General features: G+C 38.3%; 1 protein-coding gene across 1 annotated transcript in view; it reads right to left on the reverse strand.

The window, feature by feature from the left end:
• The window catches only part of MUSK (muscle associated receptor tyrosine kinase), a 90794-nt gene that overhangs the window by 21839 nt on the left and 46043 nt on the right, over nucleotides 1-22912 (reverse strand). The window contains exons 7-9 of the mRNA XM_041762440.1: nucleotides 21326-21450; nucleotides 11333-11492; nucleotides 1483-1489 (exon numbers count right to left, since the gene is read on the reverse strand). Of these exons, the coding sequence (XP_041618374.1) occupies nucleotides 1483-1489; nucleotides 11333-11492; nucleotides 21326-21450 (292 nt within the window). The remainder of the gene's footprint in view (nucleotides 1-1482; nucleotides 1490-11332; nucleotides 11493-21325; nucleotides 21451-22912) is intronic.

A 22912-nucleotide genomic window follows, 5' to 3' on the forward strand; every position in this document is an offset into this window, starting at 1 on the left:
ATCTATTTAATATCTGGCCCTTTACAGAAAAAGGGTTTGCTAACCCCTACTCTAAGACATAGATCAAATGTCATTTTTCTAAAATGCCAAACCCTGTGTCTTCAAGGATATGGTTTCCTCTGAAAAACACCTCTTGTAGTTCTTCTGACTAAAATTAGCACCTAGTTTTTGTGTAAAATAAAGATGTAAAAAATGATGTAAAGAAGAAAATTTTAATTTCAAAAATTTGAAAATTATATTAGCCAAATATATAAACACTGTATATATTTGTGCACATGTCAGTTAAATCAGTCTATATGTAAGCATAATTATATACAGTGTCATATATACTAAATATAGTGCATACACATATGGTTATATATACAGTTTATTTAGAATTATTCTGTAAAAGCATTTTTGTATACTGCATTTTTATTTAGCATGATTTTATTAAGCATTATTAAGAATATAATAATTCCACGGAATTAGAATCAGTAGTTGGAATTCTTGGTCCTGCTGAGTTATCATGCTATCTGGGTTAGTGTAGCAGTTATCAAACCTAAGTTCTTGAGTCTGTCTACCTGAGCTCAGATTGAGGGTTTATAGTTTGCAAGCTATGTGGTCTGGGCAACTCCTATTGCATCAGGTTCCTCATATTAAAAAAGAGGGATCATGATCGGTCTGGCCCCATAAAGTCACTGTAATGTTAATATGAGAAAAGTGGTGATCGTAAATGTACCACAGAACTTAGCTGTTATTATTATTACTATTATTAATTAATCATTCTGAGTCTTAGTTTTGTTATTTGTAAAATTAGATAAAAAACAGTTATGAAGCTTCATAGAATTTTTATGAAAGTCAATTTTCCTGAAAATAAAACACTGTACATTGCAAAATGTTATATTACAAGGTCACACTTTCTTATCTGCAAGATAAAGCTATGAGGGAGAATTGGGGAGTCAGGTCTGGGTTTAATTTCCAAGTCCATGGATGCCTGGGTGGCTCAGTGGTTGGGCATCTGCCTTTCAGGTTGTGATCCCAGGGTCCTGCTTCTCCTTCTGCCTGTGTCTCTGCTTCTCTCTCTCTGTGTCTCTCATGGATAAATAAAAAAAAATCTTTAAAAAAAGGTATTCTTTAAAAAATAATAATAGTAATTTCTAAGTCCATCACTTAATGTTTGTGCAAGTCACTGGAGCTCTCCAGCTCAAAGAAATTCTCTTAGTTTCTTTTCTGTACAATCAGGATAATAATAGTACCTGTTTCATAAGGATGTCCTGAGGATAAATCTAAATAATGCATGTAAAGCTCTTAGCATGGTGTCTGATAAACACTAAATATGCAATAGTTGTTACCTATCTTCATTTTCATTATCATCTCATAAGAGTATTAAAAGAATTAGAAATTAGAAGGATTCTGAAAGTTTACAGTACTCAGCAAATAGCAATAATAGCAGGTCAAACAAAAACCACAACAAAACATAGATGTGACAGTGATATATCTTACCTCCATTCTATTAACAGGAGAGGAAGTTCCCACAGGAAATCACATTAAAAGGGGGAAAAGAAACAAAAGTTAGTACATTTTGATCTTAAGATTTGCAAGAGATAGCTTTGATAGCATTAAGTTTCTGGAAAGTTCTCTTCAATTAGGCCAGACACTGCATTAACAGGCAGATTTGGGGGAAATTAAGAGAAAACTGAGAGTCCCAGGAGCTGTATTCTTTTCACTCTGGGTCCACCACCATGGCATCATCAGCCCAGGCAGAGTCATCACTCCAAATTCCCCTCCATTAGCCACCAAGGGACTCAGTATTACAAAAACCAGCCTAAAGATGAGAAACCAACCTCTATAAAGCACCTACAGGACCCAAGCCACAAGACAGTTCTACCACCGTACAGATAGAAAAGGAGACATGGGGCACCTGGGTGGCTCGGTGGTTGAACATCTGCCTTTGGCTCAGGTCATGATCTTGGGGTCCTGGGCTGGAGTTCCACATCGGGCTCCCCATAGGAAGTCTGCTTCTGCCTATGTCTCTGCCTCTCTCTCTCTCTCTGTCTCATGAATGAATAAATAAGATCTTTAGAAAAAGGAAAAGGAGACATCAGGAAATTGTTCTAGAGAAAATGGTAATTTGGAGGGGCAAAGGCAGGTTCTAATAGCAGCTGAGCAGAGAACCCTGCTGAAATACCGGAAGGCCAAGGTTATGCATATGAAAGAGCCCTCAATTTAAGCTGTGAAAGGAGGACCCAAGGCCCTGAAGATCTTGCCAATGCCAAAGAGAACCCAGCCACAGTATTTGGGAGGAGATAATAAGCTTAGATAGGCTTCTATTTCAAGGATGAGGAAGGAAAGAAAAAGGAAACTAATTTAAGGGTGCTTGGATGTGTCAAGAATAGTAAGAGAATCAGAGGGCTTCCATGTGTTTCTTACAGAAATTCCTCCAGTCGCATTTCCTTTTGGAGGGAGGGTGGGGAGCAGGGGAAGGTCCAAGAATGTTGCCATTATAAGCAAGTGCTTTGATCTCAAAACAAGATTTTTTAAGATTCCAGAAATTTCCAGCAGTCATCAATACGTGTAGTGTCCTTAAAAGTATCTGGAAAAGTCAGTAAAACTTTGGCTGTCTTCTAAAACACACAGTAACTTTAATGTGAGAAAGCTGCCTGATTGTGAAAAGAATGCTTGCCTCTTCTGCCTAACTGCAGAACAGCTGGTAGCAATTTAGTGTGGCTACTGGCTGTTACTCATTTATTCTTTTCCCTTTCATTTAAAACAAAAACAAATACCTTTAATCAATTTGAAACTAGATAAAGCCACCATGAAACACCAGGGGACGGTGTCTGGTTTGTTGGTAAGAGCACGCTACATCTCCTGGCTGAAGCACTGAGTGGCAAAGGTGGTTGTGTGCTTCTGATCCAGCCGCCAGACCTCACCCCCTGTGTCTCATAATTGGGAAGAACACTGGAAAGACACTGGAAGGAGTGTGACTATCAGACATGAGAGGGGCCATGAAACAGGGTAGTACATTCAATCAGCTATATCGATTGTGAAAATAGAATTCAAACTTCTCTCTTTCTCTCTTTCTTTCTTTTTTTTTTTTTTGATAAAGTGTGAAATGTCAACACTTAAATACGTGTAATATAAATACGTGGTCCGTTGGAGGGGTGGGGAACTCCCATGCTATCACATCAGATTTCTCCCTATGCCCATTTTTGGTTATGCTACATATATTCATTTGAGTTTTGAATTTAGCGACCGGAAGCCCCAGATCCTGAGGTCAGTCCGAAGAAGGAGTATTGCAGATGGTGGGGGTGTTGGTAGAGTGAGGAGTGGCTTACGTTAGAAGAAGGATGGGAACACAGCTCATTCCTGTACTGGTAAGACTGGGTAAGGATAGACAGGTCTCTGAACCTCAGCCTTCCAGGAAGGACTATTAATGCCACCAAGAATAGGAAATACAAACTTTTCCTCTACTGAATCCCTTTGTCTGTCTTTTTGTTTTGTTTTGTTTTGTTTTGTTTTTTGGTTTTTTTTTTGGCCAGTTTTACTCAGATCTAATTATAACGTTCTGTAAGTTTAAGGTATACACTTATATAATGCAAAATAATTACCACCTTAGCATTAGCTAACACCTCCATCATGTCACATAATTACCATTTCTTTTTTGTGGTGAGAACATTTAAGATCTATTCTCATAGCAACTTTCAGGTATAGTATACAGTATAATTATCATATGTGCAAAGATTCCCGGAACTTATTCATCATATAACTGGAAGTTCGTACCCTTTGACCAACATCTCTTCATTTCCCCTACCACCCAGGTCGGGGTAACGACCACTGTACTCTTTCTATGAATAAGACTTTTCAGATACCACATAGAAGTGATAACATACATCTCTTTCTCTGACTTATCTCACATACTATAATGCCCTCAAGTTTGATCCATGTACAAATGGCCAGATTTCCTTCTTCATCATGGTTGAATGACATCACATTGTATGTATACATGAGGCACTATGAGATATACATTGAGATATTTTGTAAATATATATATCACATATTTATCCTTTTGTTTATCGACAGAAAGTTAGGTTGTTTCCATATCTTATAACTTATCTGCTGTTTTGACAAATTGTGAATAATGCTGCAACAAACTTGATGGTGTAGATACTTCTTCAATATCCTGTTTTCATTTCCTTTGGCTAAATATCCAGAAGTGGAATTGCTGGATCATATAGTACCTCTGTTTTTAATTTCTTGAGAAACTTCCATACTGTTTTCCATAGTGGTTGAACCAATTTACATCCCCACCACAGTGCACAAGGATCTTATTTTCTCTGCATCACACTTAACTCGTCTTTTTTTTTTTTTTTGATAGTCATTCAAACAGGTGTAAGGTAGTATCTCATTGTGGTTTTGATTTGCCTGATAATTAGTGATGTTGAGCATCTTTTCATGTACCTGCTGGCCATCTGTTTATGTCTTCTTTGGAAAAATGTCTGCTCAGATTCTCTGTTCGTTTTTTTGAAAAAACTAGGTTGCTTTTTTGCTATTGAGTTGTATGAGCTCTTTATATATTTTGGATATTAACTCCTTCTCAGATATGTGACTTGAGACTGTTTTTCCCCCATTTCATAGGAAACCTTTCCATTTTGTTGATGGTTTCTTTTTTTAAAGATTTTATTTATTTATTCATGAAAGACACAGAGAGGTAGAGACACAGGCAGAGGAAGAAGCAGACTGCCCACGGGGAGCCTCATGAGGGACTCGATCCAGTTTCATTGGTCTCTGAGTCTGTTTTCATGCCAATTCCATACTATTTTGATTCTTATAGTTTTGTAATATAGTTTGAAATCAGGAAGTGTGATGTCTCTAGCTTTATTCTTCATTCTCAGGATTGCTTTGGTTGTTCACAATTTTTGTGGTCCCATACACATATTAAGATGGTTTGCTCTATTTCTATGAAAAATGCCATGGAAATATTAATAGGTATTGCATTGAATCCGTAGCTTGCTTTGAGTGATACGGGAATTTTAGCAATATTAATTCTTGTGATCCATGAAACATGGTATCTTTTCATTTATTTGTGTCTTCAATTTCTTTCATCAAAATCTTTTTGTTTTCAGCATACAGATCTTTTACCTTCACAGTGAAACTTATTCCTAAGTATCATTATTTTTGATGCTATTGTAAGTGGAATGATTTTCTTTATTTCTTTTTCCAATGTTTTGTTGTTAGTGTATAAAAATACAACTGATTTCTGTATGTTGATTTTGTATGCTGCAACTTTACTGGTTTTGTTGATTCGTTCTAATGTTTTTTTGGTAGAGTCTTTAGGATTTTCTTATATAAAGATCATATCATCTGCAAACAGACAATTTTACTTCTTCCTTTTCAATTTGGATGGCTTTTATTTCTTTTTATTGCCTAATTGCTCTGGCTAGGACTTCTAGTACTATGTTGAATAGGAGTAGTGAGAGTAGGCATAGAATGGAACCTGTCCCCTGTTGGCAGAGTCACCCCAAAGGAATGGAGGGATCAGTAATCCCAGCTGGTATAATAATGAATTGTTTCAAAACCAACTCATAATTGATGCCAAGTGAAAGCACTGTGCAACCACCCACTAAAATATGGCATGATTTAAGAAATAAAGTATATTTGAAACCTTCAAAAAAAAAATAGGAGTAGTGAGAGTAGGCATCCTTTTCTTGTTCCTGATCTTAGAGGAAGATCACCACTGAGTATAATGTTGGCTGTGGGTTGGTCATATATGGCTTTTATTGTGTTGAGGAATGTTTCTTCTATACCCAGCTTGTTGAGCATTTTTATCGTGAAAGGATATTACATTTTTTCAAATGCTTTTCTGCATCTATTGAGGTGATCACCTCAATAAAATAATATACCTCAATAAAATCACCTGTGATTTTTATCTTTCATTCTGTTAATGTGGTGTATCACATTTGTGTATGTTGAACCATCCTTGCATCCCAGGGATCAATCCCACTTGATTATGATAAGTCCTCTTTTATATGATGTTGAATTTGACTTGCTAAAATTTTGTTGAGAATTTTTGCATCAGTGTTCATCAGGGAAAGTGGTTTTCTTTTCTTGTCATGTCCTTATCTGGCTTTGATATCAGAGTAATGCTGGCCTCATAAAATGAGTTTGGGAATGTTCCCCCTGTTCAGTTTTTGGAAGAGTTTGAGAAGAATTGGTATAATTCTTTAAATGTTTGGTAGATTTAGTATCAGTGCCTATTTGGTGGCATCTGGCTCTTTCAGAGTTGTGCTCAGTATAGGGATCGTGGGCTGTCTTGTTGGTCTCTGTCACAGAGCCGAGGGTTCTAATGACAAAGAGAAGGCACCTGGCCAAATATCCAGCATCCTGGTGATTTTAAATTGCAACTTGAGCCTTTCAAGGTTGTGGCTGGAAGGAAATGCAACTTCCTGGTTCATAGGGAGAGGTTCCAAAATTTTCCTGACTCCTTTTGATGACTAACAGCAAATGTAAATGAGTCAGAAAGAAGTATATCACATTTCTCAAACAATGCATAAGGATTGGGGCATACACATGGAAGAGTTGTGGGAAAATGAAGACTGATCTTTATTTTTTATATTCCTTCAAACACTAGAAATATCATTAGAGATAATCCTAAACACTAGACCAGATTTTTCCATTTCCAGTTTTCCTGCTGGGATGAGTAAATAAACAGATGGAGGAAAAGCTTCAAAGGGAAACAGAGAATGTGACAAAGGAGGCTGTTGACTACAGAACACTAGGGGAGGATGGGAATGGTTGAAATGAGAGAAAGGAGAGTTTGGGGTAAGGAAGCATTGCCAGAATGTCAAGAGGAGTCACCACGCCTGACTCAAAACTCTGGACCTCTGAGGCCATCAGAGGCCAAAGGAGAAAGGGGCTGAAAGCAGGACTGGAGAGAGCGGATGCCACATCCAAGCTCTGGGAGGTCTGGGGAGCATAAGACCATGCTTCTTTAAAATGATTCTGAATTAAGTGGCTCCATGGATCTTATTTTCACCAATGTGGCTTCACTTTCCTGGAATATTACCTAAGGGAGCACCTTAGGATTGGGAGGCAGTTTCCTCATTGATAACACTGGGAACATTTTGAGGCATCTAGTAGATTTAATGGAAAAGAATGGGGTCAAGGAGAGGAAGAGAAAATGGCAGATGTCTTATGGGGTTCAGAGGTCTTATTCCATTGCACTCATGAGACACTCTCATTAGATCTGCCTGGGGAAATTTTAGGAAAAGTAGAGGAGCTTCAGGCCTCATAGTCCATGAGATACAACAGGAAAAGCAGATCAGGGGATGAACAAAAGGATACTGTAGCTTTTTATAAATTAGCTCCTTAAGGGAGTCTCTCTTCACTCATCTTAGTAACATTTTTTTTTTCCCTGTGCAGAAGGATTCACACTTATTGGTTAACATACAGCACCTAACACTTGCTAAACATGCCCTGCCAGGCCCATTGGCTAAAATCAAGTCATTGCTGGTTCCAGTCAACATGACCGTTACCCTTACTGAGGTCACTGCTCCTCATCTGCATTCAACTCTGCTGCTGCAAGAGATTTCAAGTCCTCTGCCGCTATATACCAGTCCATGCATTGCTTCTACCATCTTTTTCCCCATACAAATGCTACTGCTATTCTCCCCCAGGCTACCATTGCTGATTACCTCCATCCTCACTCTGGTCTTCTCTCAGCATTGACGCCCAAGACCATTTCTCCCTTTATCTTCTACGCTGCTTGCCACAACTGAAGGTTCTTTCTACCACGAGAAGACACCATTACTGTTTTAGTATTATAGCCTTCTCTGTTGGTATATTCCATTTATTAATGCAGTCGGATCAGGCTCTCATCAGGTATATTCCATTTGTTAATAGAGCTGGATCAGCCAGGTCAGAGATGAAGGGGTGAAGTTGCTGTATACAATATGGCGATAATCATGCTTTATAGTCATTTTAGCATCTTGAAGATCATGTCTGTGCAATGAGTCTGCCTTGGTGTGATGAAGATATACCCATTATATTAGTTCTCCTTACTTATTTCCATAGCACTGCCTTTATACTCATCTTTGTACTTAAGATGGTAGGCCCTAAAAGTTGCTGTGCTAAATGGATTGTCTCCAGCTTGGTGTGTTATGGAAAGGAGGAAGGTAGAGGAATTAAGAATTCAGATATACATTTTATAGAGTCCTTGCTGTAGACCAAAATCCTCAAAGAGAGGTATAAATAAAGGAAAAAGCCAAAGCAGGGGGACTTTTCTCTACTTCTTATTTGGAACTCTAGAAGCAAGGAACCTTATTAGGCATCCCTTACTCTGATATAAAATGGCCACATTAGTGTAAAAACGGTAGCATGACATGGTTGGGTAGACAACGGAACTGGGTCAATAGGTCTAAATCTCTCTTGGATTTTGTATAACATGCAAGTGATCCAGAAGTTACTTTAGGCCCCACAGGGATAAAGAAGGAGCTGAATTAGAACTCAACAGGCCTGCCTTCATAGGTAGAGACAGAGTGACCTAGTTGCAAAGGTTGGAAAGTAGACTCTAGAGAGGGGCTTGATGAAGGATGTGACAAAGATGGAGAGGACTGTGCTGTTACAGGAGGAGCTTCAATGGTGCTGAGCCAGCCAGAGGGGAGAGGGTCTTCTACATCCTAACAAAGCCAAGAGATGAGATCCCAAGATCTCCAGCTATAGACTTCACTAGAGAATGGAGTAGAGGTTTGTTCCAGAGAGGCACTACTGCCTGGTTCCAAGTCCCTTTTCCCCCCCAGCCGTCTAGGAAGAGCCCCAGCAGAGAATTAATATGTGAATGACTGAATTAATTACCTCAAATGAAATGCTCTTAAGATTAGCAACACTAATTTTTCTCTTTCACCCTGAAAAGGCATAGGTTAAAGTAGATTAAATCAGTTTATTTTCTTGGATTTGAGTATTCATAGGTAAATATTTCTCTCTTTCTCTCTCTCTCTCTCCCTCCCTCCCTCCCCCCCTCCACACATGCACATGATATAAATGGATGGATAGAGGATAGGTACTGTAAATTACTATTTATTTATTTATTTATTTATTTATTTATTTATTTATTTACTTAATGTTGGTTCTTGATCAAATATCAAATAAAACATAAGATATTGAGACTAATTCCAGGTTATTCAAAGGCATTAAAATTTTAATTATTTTTTTAATCTCCTGGACCTCCTCATGTTCTTATATTTTTATTTTGTTTTGTTTTATAAATTACTATTTGTCCTAGACACCTTTCTTAAGTTCTTACATCTACTACACTATTAACTCGTTCTACTACACTGCTACATTCTAGCACATTCAAATCCTCTTGGGTTTGTTTGTTTGTTTGTTTTTAGGGGGAAGAGAAGAGGGGGAAGGGGCAGAGGGAGGGGGGAGAAAGAGAATCCCACAACCCTGAGATCCCACAGGGCTCAATCTTACAACACTGAGATCGTGACCTGAGCTAAAATCAAGAGTTGGTTATTTAACTGACAGGGCCACCTAGGCACCCCTCAAATCCTATCATTTTTATCCTAATAGGCCTTCTGTATCTCTCCTCTTCTCTCTGTACCAATTATTGCAGTTGTCTTTCAGACCTTCATTACTTTTCTAGATTCTTTGAATAGCCTCCTGACTGTGTGCCATATCTCCCAATATTTTATACCCAACATCTGTTAATTTGATAATGGTATCTCTGATATTACTCATCTCCTCTAAAATAATTAGATGACTTCCCAGTAATTGAAGAATATATCAGCCTATTCAGGCTATTCATAACCTGGCCAGAGCCCACATTTCAAGCCTTTCTTCCCATTCTCTATCTTGCTCCCAGTCTCCATTATGCTCTAAGCTTTGCCAACCAATTTGCTCTTTTCTTTGTCTGTGCTTCTGCAGTAGAACCTAGTCTGCATCGTAATATATATGGCTGGCTGACTTCCTTTCTAGATTGAGAGTCCCCGAAAGGCAGGGACTCCATTGTTAATTATTCCATTTGTTACTTAAGTTTGCATCCTTTATTCTACATAATGATGGCCTGAATCTAGTATTTAATAAATGCTTAATAAATAAGAATATTTTACAAACAACAAGATACTGTATAAACAATAATTGTTTTATTATTGCTTGTTAAATTGAGTCAAATTCAGTTTTAGAATTCTCACCATTCTCTAGGAGAAATGATTTCCCATCAGTGGAAATTCTAGAATAATCGATATGCTAGCTCAAGGTGCTATAAGCAGATATATACTCTGGAGAGGAAGGCAGAAGGAATCCTTGGTTTTAGAATTTTCTCCTTCCTTCCTTCCTTCCTTCCTTCCTTCCTTCCTTCCTTCCTAGGCATGCTTTAGAAGGCCAGCCTTGTCCAGCGCTCCCTGTATATCTCTCTGTGGTCTCTATTCATGTCATATTAAAATCGCAAACATTACCAGGAATTTCCCCATCATGGAAGATCAAAGAAGTGCCATAGTAATAAGAAATAGCAGGATCTGGAGAGCTGGCTTTGAGCACAGGTTCTAGCAGTGCTTGCCTTACATGTGAGGCCAAGCATCTCTGCTGACCCTTGGGAAGTAGACACATTAGGAGTATAACATGCCTGGCATTTCCTGATACAGGGATTATTTCCATCTTTAGGAATTCCACAAATGTTCTCAGGAGCCTTTGGGGCATTTACATTTTAAAAATAAACCTTTATAACTCAACAAAATATCCTAGAAATCTGTATGTCAGCTCTTTTCCTTGAAAACACCTGTAAGTCCTGCTATCACTTTCATGAAACAGGAAAGGGAAAGACCACAAAGTAGATCAAATACTCATAAGTAAAAATGCCCTCAAGAAATAGCCATGCAGAAATTGGCACAACCGTGTGAAGGATCTGCCAAGTTACTCTTTGAGAGCCCTGAAAAGTGTGATTAGCCCCACAAAAGAAAAAAAAAGAGAGAGAGAGAGAGATGAAGAGGAAAGAGAGAGAGAGGAAGGAAAGAAAAGAAAAGGCAAAACAGAAAAAAAAGGAAGAAAGGCAGGAGGAAGGTAATAAAGAAGAAGAAAGGGAGGGAAAGAAAGAAATAAGGAGATGGAAGAGAAATGAACTCCTGGAAGCTTGTTACCCATCATGTGGACAGGTATGGGGGGATTTCATTTCTGAGGCAATAAATTACTCAAGATCAATTATCTATATCAACCTCTGGAGTGCCTCCCAAGGAGGAAGAAATTGCCCAAAGGGGACTGAAGTAAGAAATAAAAGAAAAAAGATTTTGCCCCAAATGAGATACGGAATAGTGCCAACTCTCCTCTCTTGGAGCAATGTGATTACGAAAATCCATCCTACCTGCTATGCTGATGGTGGCTGCAGCCTTTGCGGTGCTGAATTTCTCTCCATGCTTATTAGTAGCTATGCATGTGAAGAGTCCTGGCTTAGTAATGAACAGCTGCAGTCTTGAGTCAATCACTCGATCTTTCACACTTTCTTGAATGGACCCAGAAGAAACCTGATGGAGTAGAGGGAAAAAAAAAACAGATAAAATTAGGTCAAGGACTTCCTGATATACTGCATCAGTTGACTTGGAAGAGACAGCATCAAAATTATGATCAAAAGACATGTGGTAGATCGCAAAAATAGCCAAAACCTTTTCTTTCTCTATGCCTGTGACCTTGCAACGTAGCTTTGTAGCTCTTCCCCCAAGAGGTAGCATCTCTCTCTGTGCTTTGAATCTAAACTTGGCCTTGTACTTGTCGGAGAAAATCAGAAACAGACTCGTAAAATTCTTGCACATTGTGGCTTACTTTCTTGTTGCTCTTGGAACCCATGACCTCCTATGACCAACCCAGAGCTAGCCTGCTAGAGGAGGAGGCACACATGGCCCAGTTTTCTGCACTGCCCCAGCTGAGAGCCAAGAACAACCACTAGAAATACAAGCGAGGCCATTCTAGATCGACTAGCCCCCAGTCAATGTGCCAGTCTTAGGAACTAGATCAGCCAAGATCATGAAATCATGGCCCAGATCAGCAAAACCACCCTGTCGACCCACAGACTTGTGAGCATTACATAATGGTTAACTCCTATTCAGTTCCCCACAAATGCACACCAGATAGATAGATGGTTATGAAAAGGTTATAAAAACCAATTCTGTTTCCGAGGCATGACATACACCATGCCATACTATTTAAATCAGAAGAGCAAATGTCCTTGAAGCGCCAGGATATCAATGCAGTATTGGTCCCCAACTGGCGGGTTAATATATGTAAGCGCTTATTAGTCATCACCTTTTCAGCTCTGTGAGAAAGACAGCTGCCCAGCACTTTCTGAGGTTGCAGAGTTAGAATATGTACCCTTGTTATGATAATTATTCTTTAGTCGTCACTGTTTGTTTGAGGGGAAGATGCCAGTTTGAGGGAAATTTGAATGGAAAGACAACCAAGGAATCAGGCCATGATTCACCTTGGCCCATCTCAGAGGAGTGGCCTTGAAAGCTCTCTCTCTTTGTCCCATGGTAGGGAACAGGGCTGGAAATAAGAAAATTGGAACCAGTTATTTTGCTCTTTTGCCTGTTTCAACAGTTAGACTAACAAGGGGGAGGGGAAACCCTGGGGGGAAACCAGCTTCCTTTTTTTTGCTGCCAGGTGGCTGGCTGGCCTTGGATCCAAGCTCTCTCTGTAGTTATTAAGCAGGGAAGTTGGTCCAATTAGCTTCTTTGTCTTTGTATTCCTTCTCTGTACTACTGGATTCAATCCCTATGATAAAAATTCCAGGTGAGCATCAATTTAAGTCAGATCAAGTCTTATGGCAGATTCCCCGGATAAACAGCTGGAACTTCGTGAGAAATTGATAAGGCAGAGAAAAAAATATCTTTAAGAGACAGACACTCAGTTGGAAATTAAGATAGGATGCATCATTATCGTATTTAGCGGAAGCGCAACGTCTTATGGATTTGAATCTCCAAGTTAGATAAAGAAGATGGAGTAACTTGAAATACAGTTTTGCTCTCTGAATTTTAGCAACAGAGCAACAATGGAGAAAAAGGCTACAGGCCTCAAACGTCTGTGCTCAATCAACACACTTTATGCTATTGGGGTATTTCGTTTATAAATATAACCCCTTCCCAGTTTGTAGAAGTGAAATCTACAGAACAGTTACTTCCCCCCCCTTCACGAGGTTAATCCCCCCTTCAGAAAGGAGGTCAGCGCACAGGCCTTGGAGACAAGTTGGGAACGAGCCATCCCCCAGAGTTGACTGAACTAGCACTATTTTCATGTTCACACCTAAGAAAGTCATTCCTTAAACTCCTCCTCAAGGTCCCTGAGAACATTCTTGGTGGGAAAGAGGATGAGTTTTAAGCTGGCTGGCCTCTCTTCTCCTGGACTTCAGCCAGGTATGGAAATAGTTCAGCAAGGAGACCAACAGGTTACAAGGCTCATTGCTCGGTTATGATGTGGCTCCTAAAGGCTTTTCCTCCTGTTTCCAGAGGCTTTGCCTGATTCAGTTTGTGACTCATGCACAGCAGGCCTTGTTAGTCATAGTTTGAATTTGTTTTTCTTTCTTCATGGATCATCCTGACCAACCGTTAAGTATTTTTTGATGGCCTCAAAATAAAAACAACCCTTTGCCCTCCATTCTGATCTCTTTTTTGTCCCTCAGTTTCCAATTATTACTGAGTTTTGAGCAAGGTGTGCTGAGGCAAAACTGACTACTTAATTGAGATGACGATAGCTGGTATTTACAGTAAATATGTGATTTTCTCCAGGTCACTCAGACATACTGACCTGAAGGAGCTGGATAAACAGGTCTCTGCTCTGTATGTGGGGTTCTCTTTCTGAGACAGTGACCTCATGAAGAGGCAGTCAAATAGGAAACTTGATCATAAATATGCATATGCAAATATGTTTACACTTGAGATAATGTGTGGCAAAGCTTTTTGAAAGCAGCAAACTAGTATTGACCTGTAGAATATTTTTATATATCATTCATACATTAATGATGCTGGTTTGAGAGAATTTCCTCGAAGTTATGGATAATGTCGTAACTTCATCATGACTTGACCTTGGTGCAGGAAGACCTTTGAAAGGTATTCTAGCTTCGATGGCTTGGTCTTACATGTAGTTCCAGCTTGCTGAGAATACCTCATGGAGATGTAGGGTATGGCCCAGAAGGGCCCATGTTTAGGGAGATATAATAATGTCTGTCTACACATCTTAAAAAAAGGATAACAGACTGAGAAAATTTTCCATATTGTTTCTGATCAACATCACCATAGTGACCTCTTTCAATCTGGCTGCTACAATATTCCACATAATTTATCCCAGTTGATATATGTAATTATTTTCATTTACACAGCAAATAAGATAACTCCAAAGTTCATATACTTTGAACCCAAAATACTATCTCTTAAAAAATGTGTATAAAATAAAAGTGAGCCTCCCTTTAAGAAAATTCAAAAGCACAATCTCCGACACAGATAATTTCATTGTTTTATGAAATTCTTTTAGCAAATTAAAGTGATTCAACTTTTAAAATATTTTAGGAAGTATATTTATTGGAAAAACAAGAGAGACATGTAATTCTTCGACATTTTTTATTTGAATGCCAAAATAATGGAGATATCATCAATGTAACTTGACATAAACCTGGTCATCAAAATACAAGTTTATTTTCTTTTAGAAAAGTAATCTCTGTTCTATCCACATGAAACTACTACTTTCAATATTATGAAACCAAAGGAATATTACTACTTACTCTGAAATTCATCTCAGACTACAAATTTTCATGAGAAATGAATGACATTTCCGTAGGAAGAAAACAAAATAATTCTTGATTGCTTTGGGACACATGGCTAGCCTTTCTCTCCTAACTGCTCAGGGTTTCAGGTTATTGATGGATTCATAGAGGCAGGGAGGAAAGGAGCCACCACATCCTTTAGAATTCCCATTATTCTGACTAGTGTGTTAGTGTAATTAGTTCACTGATTTGTAGTTAGTGAAGAGCTACAGTTCAAACTCTGTTTTATTCTGTGCCAATTAGCTCCCAGCTCTGCATTCATGTTTGTTCAGTCCACCCAAAATAAGACCAGGGCTGTGGGCCCTTCCCTGTTCTCAATAGACTTTTCTGGTTTGCTGCTTGGTTATTAAATGCCTGAGATTGCCTCCATTTCCTGTAATTTTTGTCAGCACAAGCAAGATCATCTCAGTTTCTATTTGGACGTGGGTAGTAGCACCATGAACAAAAGTTGACTGTAAGAGCAATCCTCTCAAAAAAAAAAAAAAAAAAAAAGAGCAACCCTCTCTCTGGCCATGAGAATCACAGATGTACTTTTGCTTTCTTCCTGAAAGAAAGTCACTATTAGTTCCTCTCTTAGAATCTGAAGCAATGGGTCTGTTTTACTTCCTGCTTTTTGCGAATCACATCTTGAATGATTAAGTTGGGGTCTCAATAAGACCAAAACTAATTCAAATCATCTGACTTTTTTATTACTTCTCAACTCCAACAGAGACTAATCCTGCATCTTCCAGTTCTACACTCATGTGAGCCTCTGAAAACATTGAATTTTTTTAAAAGCATGTGTCTTTCCATTTTCTTTATTCCTGTTTTCACAGAGGAAGTCAAATCAGTAAAGTCCTATCATCAGTCCACCTGCTTTCTTAGGACATAACTTTACGCTACCTTGAAAGGCCAAAGACAACACCAGCAGCTTCCACAGGAGAGCCACAAAACCAACTGCCAAATAAGATTTGAATTTTAAATGACACTTGAAGTTTAATTAGAGAGCTAGAGAACAAGAACTACAAGTTTCTTGATTGTAACTTAACAGCATTGGAGAACCGTACCCCTGATGTCATATTAGGGATCATTTTCTCCAGCCACCTGACACTTCTGTCATTACAAACATGAGAAAATCAGTGTTTGAGAGGTGAGTGAGCTTCCCTACAATTATATTTGCTGAAGAGAGTCATTTCTTGCTTATGTCTGCTAACCCTTCACCTGTTCTTATTTATCATACCTCAAGTAGCAAGCTCATAAAGTGACATTATTTTCCTTACTGACTACATTTTGAAGAGATGGATAGTAGGCAATTTAGACAAGCTAAATTAGTTTTAAACATAAATTATGCGAAAACAGTTTTGTGCATGTGTCAGGAAAAAGACCCCTTTAGCAAAAATAATAATGAAAACAAAAATAATAAATGAATTTAAGCCCTAAAGTGGCTGTTATTGCAGAATGACACTGTTCATTAGTTGAGGTGGGCTTAGAATTTGGCATCTTTTTCCTGGTGTTACAACATCCACCAGAATTTCACACATGGATGTGCTTTGTTTCCCACACACTTCTCTCCTTGCCCTCCTTCCCTTCCCGTGTCTTGTGTCAGACTACTCTTTCCCTTCCTTACCTTCTTTTCTTCTGTTTCTTTTTTCTCCTCATTTACAACGTACCTTTGACTCTAAAATGCCTTTAAATGTTAATATATTGTAATATGACAACATGTGGACCTTGCAACCAAGATCCCAAAAAGTTGGAGAGAGACCATACTGGAGGACATGAAAAATGAAAATAACTGAGAATCCCTTAGATGATTCATCAAGGTTTGAGTTGTAGTGAGAACCATCCTCACTCCACCCAAGGGACTGGTTCAGAAAGCACCCCATCTCCTTAAGGTATGAAAGAGGATCTTCAATAGGACCACCTGAAGGGTTGGCATATGTCCCCTGCCGTGTAGTAAAGGGTTAACGTTAAAGTAGACTCAAGATGCTCAGACCCTGAACATTTGAAAGAAGGACTGGCCTTTGACTTGCTTCTAAGAGATAACCTCTCATCCCTTGGAAAATCCTGCCTCATAAGAGGGTCTTTGTATATCTGAGACCATGAGCCATGCCAGATAGTTTGTGTTACAGTGCAAATTATGGTGAATAGCTCTATTTGTTCAGCAGGGACTCTAGGCTATACTGTATCAGTTTGACCTTTGGAAAGGTCAGAGGCTAACTAAGGTCAGTCATGTGAAACCTCCATGCTTTTGTAACTGACCCTCAGGAAAAACTCTGGACACCATGGCTGGCTGAGCTTCCTTGGTACAAGAGACCATACATGTTGACATCATTGCTGGGAGAATTAGGAGCTCTCCATGGGACTCCACATGGAGAGAACAACTGATTGCCCACTACTGAGTTTAGTCTGTGTCCTTTCACTGTAATAAACAATAACCATAAGAATAATGGCTTTTCTGAGTTCTCTGAATCCTTCTAGTGAATCATCAAATTTGAAGGTGGTCTTGGGGACTCTGACACACTTGCAATTTGTTGACACAGCAGAGATGTATCTGATACCCACCTGTAAAGTCTGAAGGGCAGAGCCAGGCTGCCTAGCAGCTCCAATGGAAGGAGCAAAGAGGGGCAGCTCTGTTCAGTGATCTGGATCACTGTGGATATACAGGTTTTATAGAAGATCTGGTTTGGAATTATTTTCAATCTTCCCCAAAGGTCTTTTTGAGACATTGATGGGATCCCAACAGAAAGACTTCGCATCAACTAACAAATTGGAAGCTAAGAGGAAGATGGCTGCTCTGAGGAAAAGGAGTCACTGAGGTCATCTTGAATAGGCCTTGATTTCTGAAGAATCATGAATGTGTCCATGATGGAAAGAGTCATTTTAAATACTTGTCTGGAACAGTGGTGGAAAACCAGCCGAAAAAAGTGTCAGTTAAATTAGAACTTTTCCATTTCAATTACTGCTCCTCCCTTCTTCCAACCCTAAACCTGTAGGAGTCTTAAATAGCAGTTAGGAAGTGGAGGAAGAGTGAATGAGTGTGAGAGAAGAAGCCAACCGCAGGACTGTTGTGGAAGGCAGGTGGCAGGCAATCTGTAGTCTTAAGAAAGGGAGGCTGGCTCTCTCTGTCTCTGTAGAGTGTGCAATAATTGATCTCAGGGTAGTGAGTTTGAGCCCCACGTTGAGTGGGGAGATTTTTTTAATTAAAAAATCTTAAAGGAAAGGAAAGGAAAGAAAGGGAGAAAGAGAAAGTTCCCATCTGTGAATTGCAGTTGGAAACTTTGGTCATTACTTAGGGTTAGGTACTTAGAATTACTGAATTGGGATGGTGTTAGTAATGTAAAATCACCTAAAAGCAACTGGGAAAGTCACAGAACCTGCTTGGGGCAGGACTTTATGGTGAGAAAAGAACTTACCCTGCTGAAGAAACTTCGAAGAAATAGAAGATATTAAATGAGGTCATATTACTTGCAAGTCATGCTTGCTCAGCACCCGATTTACAAAGATAATCTCAGCCCATATGTTTAACTCTCCTTTTTCTACCCCCAAATCCCAAAAGATAAATCAAGCCTAAAATTAAGAAAAATAAATCTATAGAAGGGCAGAAGGGTATCATAATCAAGGGGCCAGAAATATTCAGCAGTTTCTGGAAGATACAAAGAGATGTGACTGGCTTCATAGAAAAATTAGTATCAACCAAGTCGCTGAAACCTAAAAGTTCGCTGAGAGGAGAATGGATACATCTCCCTATAAAGTCATGGAAAATTCCAGAGTTCAGATAACAAGGCTGTAAGTAGGAACAGACTTTGAGAGAGTGAGTAGAGTAGTGGAAGAACGTTATGAACTATTAGGAGTGCATATAGCACTAGACTGAGGCATCTATCTATGGGTTAGAGCCTCTTTCATGGGTGTTTTTGGGGGACATTTATGTTAAGCACTAGAGCCTGAGAAGAAGTTGACAGATTATGTAGGACTCCCTCTCTCCACAAAAATGTGCAGAGCATAAAGATTAGAAAGTTTATGGGTTTAAAATAAATTTATTTACTAGAAGTCTAATGAATTTCTATTACAACTACATTCTTTCTAATCTTATGCTCTGCAGAGATAAAATGTAGAGAAGAGAAAAGCAATTGGTAAGGATACAATAGAGGAAAATGTCCCTGAGTTTAAGAGAGATTTGCATCTCAAGTCCTTCCCTTTAAATTCTGTGTTGAAAGAAAATACATCAATTTACCAATTGATTCTGTAGGGCTGGCATAATATTGTTAACAAAACCTGAGCAGGAGAGTTCTTAAAAACTAGGCTATTTCCATTTTTGAAAATATATGCAATAATCCTAAAGAAATTACAGCAAATTGAAACCACACAATTAAACAAACAAAAAAAGAGCAATGTGTTTAAAGAATGAAAAAACTTTCCAATTTAAAGTGAAAAATGACATGTTCATCACAAAGTTAAAATAATGACAAGGCATTTCATTGAGTTTACAACATATTTATGTTAAAAACATTTGTTAGATTAAGATTAAAATAAATATCTTTAATCTCATAAAGAATATCAGAAACTAGTGACTGAATGCAAACCAAACATAAAGTGAAGTGATTAAAGTCTATAAAATATAACTGTGATAATTCATGATAGATTCTTATTTCAGATATTGGTAAGCTGGGTTATCAAACCAACTCTCACACTGAAAAAAATTAAAATTCTGGAAGATACTTTTAAAAATATAACAAACTTGGAAACTTTCATTCTCCCTAAGACATTTTTCCAACCCAGAAAAATGTGTTTCCTTTGAGGAGTGAGGAGACAGAAATCAAAACTCTGGGTTTCATAAGGGTTAGGAGTCTAATAAGAGATACAAGAAACTAATGTCTCAAAGAATCAAGTATCAGGGAGGTGTCAATAATAACTACAAGTGAAATAGCCCATGTAGAAATGCAGGCTGCGTTACAGTTATCTGGGATAACCAAGAAGCTTCAAACCTTGAACTAGGTTTAAGATTGTCCAAGATAAGTCGTTGCTTCCGGTCCTTGGCAGAAATAAACAAAAAATTCTTTCTGGAGAAAGGTACCTTTATCTAGACTTCAAATTAATTCCTGGCTTCCTCCCCCCTAAATAGTGAACAGCACTTAGTCAAAGATAACTAGGCACACAAGGAAACAAAGCACAATGAACAAGAGTCAGCAGGAAAACATAACGGAGACACCTAAAATGGCATCCCATCTCACTCAAAAGCCAAAGTTCTTTCAATGCCCTACATGAGCTTATATGATCCATGATTCCTAAATTACACCCCTTATTTCTTTCCTCTTTGCTCACTCACCTCCAGTCACATTGACTACTTGCTATTCCTTTGACATACTTTCTGCAAGTTTATCTGACTCTCCCCAGTTTTCTTCCCATAATTATTGACATAGTCTCATCCTCAGTCTTCACATCTTAGCTCAAATGTCTTCATCTAAATGAGGCTTCCTTGACCACTCTATTGAAAATGGAATCTTTCTCCCAAGGTTGCACATTCTGTCTCATTTTCCTGCATCATTTTTCTCCATAGTATTCGACACTGTCTGCATAGAATATTCTGCTATTTGTTTTATTTTGTTTGTCTTTCCCTGTCATAATGTAAGCTCTTTGAGGCAAGGAACTTCACTTTTTTTTTTTTAGTTTTTTTTCTTGAAAATATGACTTTATTTTTTTTATTTTATTAGTTTCAGAGGTAGAATTTAGTGATTCACCAGTTGCATATATGCTCAGTGATTGTTACATCTAGTGCCCTCCTTAATACCCTTCACCCTCTTGTCCCTTCCTGCCCCCATCTCCCCTCCAGCAACCCTCAGTTTGTTTCCTAGAGTTCACTGTCTCTTATGATATGCCTCCCTCTCAATTTTTATCTTATTTTATTTTTCCTTTCCTTTCCCTATGTTCATCTGTTTTGTTTCTTAAATTCCACATATGAGTGAAATAATAGGGTATTTGTCTTTCTCTGACTGACTTAGTTTACTTGTTTTATTTGCTCCTGTATCCATAATGTCTAAAATATTGCCTGATGCCTGGGAGATTCTCAGTAGATATTTGTAGAATGAGTAAATGAACATTTATATGTAAAGTGCTTAGAACAGAGCCTGGTACATAGTATCACTTAATATATGTTATTATTATCAGTATAAAAATGAATTAAAGGATATTAAACTGACAGTTACGGGTTCTAATTCTGGATTGTTTTTCATCAAAGTACCTCTAGTTCCAGTGAACTAATTTTTATGCTGAGTTTTGTGAAAATTATCTTACCTGTGTGGGAAGGAATTTTTACCTCTTCACTTTTATATAAAAGCATAAAATTTTTTTTGATTTTTCTACTCTTCCTTTACAATACAAGGAAAGAGGCAAACCCATGGAGTATAATTTTTAGGGCAATGACTTCTAGGATGAAAATCCTGAAAGACTTTGAAAAATGGAGTGCAGGTAGGATCAGTAACAGAGATCAAGGCAACTTCACAATTATGTGGTCTATCCTGAAATTCCTCTCCAATGAGTCTTCCCCAGACAAGTCCCCATACAGATGGCACTCACAGCATTTCCGTTTTCAATCCAGCTGATGGTGGGCACAGGGATGCCTGTTGCTGTACAGCGCAGGGTCACAAAGGAGCCAAATGTGACATTGTGGGATTCAGGAGCCCTCAGGATTCTGGCAAAAACTGTTAGGAAAACAGAAGTGGTGAGTGACTCCTAACGGGAATGCTCAAACTGGAGTGGTCTTTTAAAAATGCAGATCAAATTGTGTTCTCCTGTGTAAACTCCTTCCATGTTCCCTCTATATTAAGGTAAGACCAAATGCCATACTGTGGCTTCTAAGCCACTTAATGCTATAACTCTACGTTTCTCACCCCTGCCCGCTACTCCAAGCTTCTTCCTTCTTTAGGAGCTTGTCTATGCTTTCCCTCGGCCTAGAGCACTCATCCCAGATCTTCATGTGGCACATTCATTGTATCATCCAGTCTCTGGTTAAGTGGAATTTCCTCAGAAAGGCCTTCCTTGACCACCCAACATAAGGTATAGCCTGCTCCCATTCACTTTTTCATCATCCTGTTTTATTGCCTTTACATGTCTTACCACTATCTGAAGTTATTTTTTATTTGTCTGTTGTCTGCCTCTCTCCCCCTCCGTAGATTGTGAGTTTTCAGCAACCAAAAACCTAGTCTGTTTTGTTCAGAAGAGTGCCTGACCAAAGTAATAGTATTTAATTTAATTAATTAAATAATTAATGAATGATTTATATCTTCAACTATATCACAGTGGGAGGACACACAAAATTTGTCAATTTTTTTAGAGAATGAAATGAGCACATTGTGCCAAAAAAGAAAGAACTATTTTAGGCCAAGTGTGAGCAGGAGAATAGATCATTAATATTCTATTCTGAGACTGAATCCCTACTGATTAATTAAGAGAACATCCGAGGAAGATACGATTTGACAACTGAATCCTTTTTGCAGATTCTAATTTTAGATTTGCAGGTTCAGATTAATTCAACTCCCAATTTTTTTATATTGAGGACTATAAGAGATGGAATCTAGAAGAGCATGTTAGAAATACAATGTTAGGCACAAAAGCCAGAAGAAAGGAAAAGCAAGGAAGGCTCCATCTTTAAGGGAACAGGTGGTTAAAAAAGGCATCAAATGTTTAAAATACAGCTGAATCTGACCCCTGAAACAAAACTGAGACTGCTTTTAATAAATCCTGTAGTCTAATTCCCATCTGACAAAACATAGAGGTTAAGGAACATGTTAAGCAACATTACAGGGATGCAACTCATTCAAATTCAGAATATAGACAATTCAACAGGACAAATTATAATTTTCTCAATAAATAACTTGTATCAGGGGGATAAAGAAAAAGAAATATTATAGAGTCAAAAAGACTTAGGAGGCATAACCTCATATGCAACGTGTGGATGTTATTTGGATTCTTACTCAATAGATCAGATGAAGAAAGATATTTTGAGATAATTGGATTAAAACTGTGCAGTCCTGGTAGTAAATGGTACTAAGAAATTAGTGCTAATTGCAGATGGGTGGAATAATAAAAATGGTAATGCAATTGTATTTTTTAAAAAAATCCCTACACTAAGGTACATATTGGTTGATTGAATCAATGTCTGGG

This window comes from Vulpes lagopus, chromosome 7 (assembly GCF_018345385.1).
Source record: "Vulpes lagopus strain Blue_001 chromosome 7, ASM1834538v1, whole genome shotgun sequence".
Lineage (NCBI taxonomy): Eukaryota > Metazoa > Chordata > Mammalia > Carnivora > Canidae > Vulpes > Vulpes lagopus.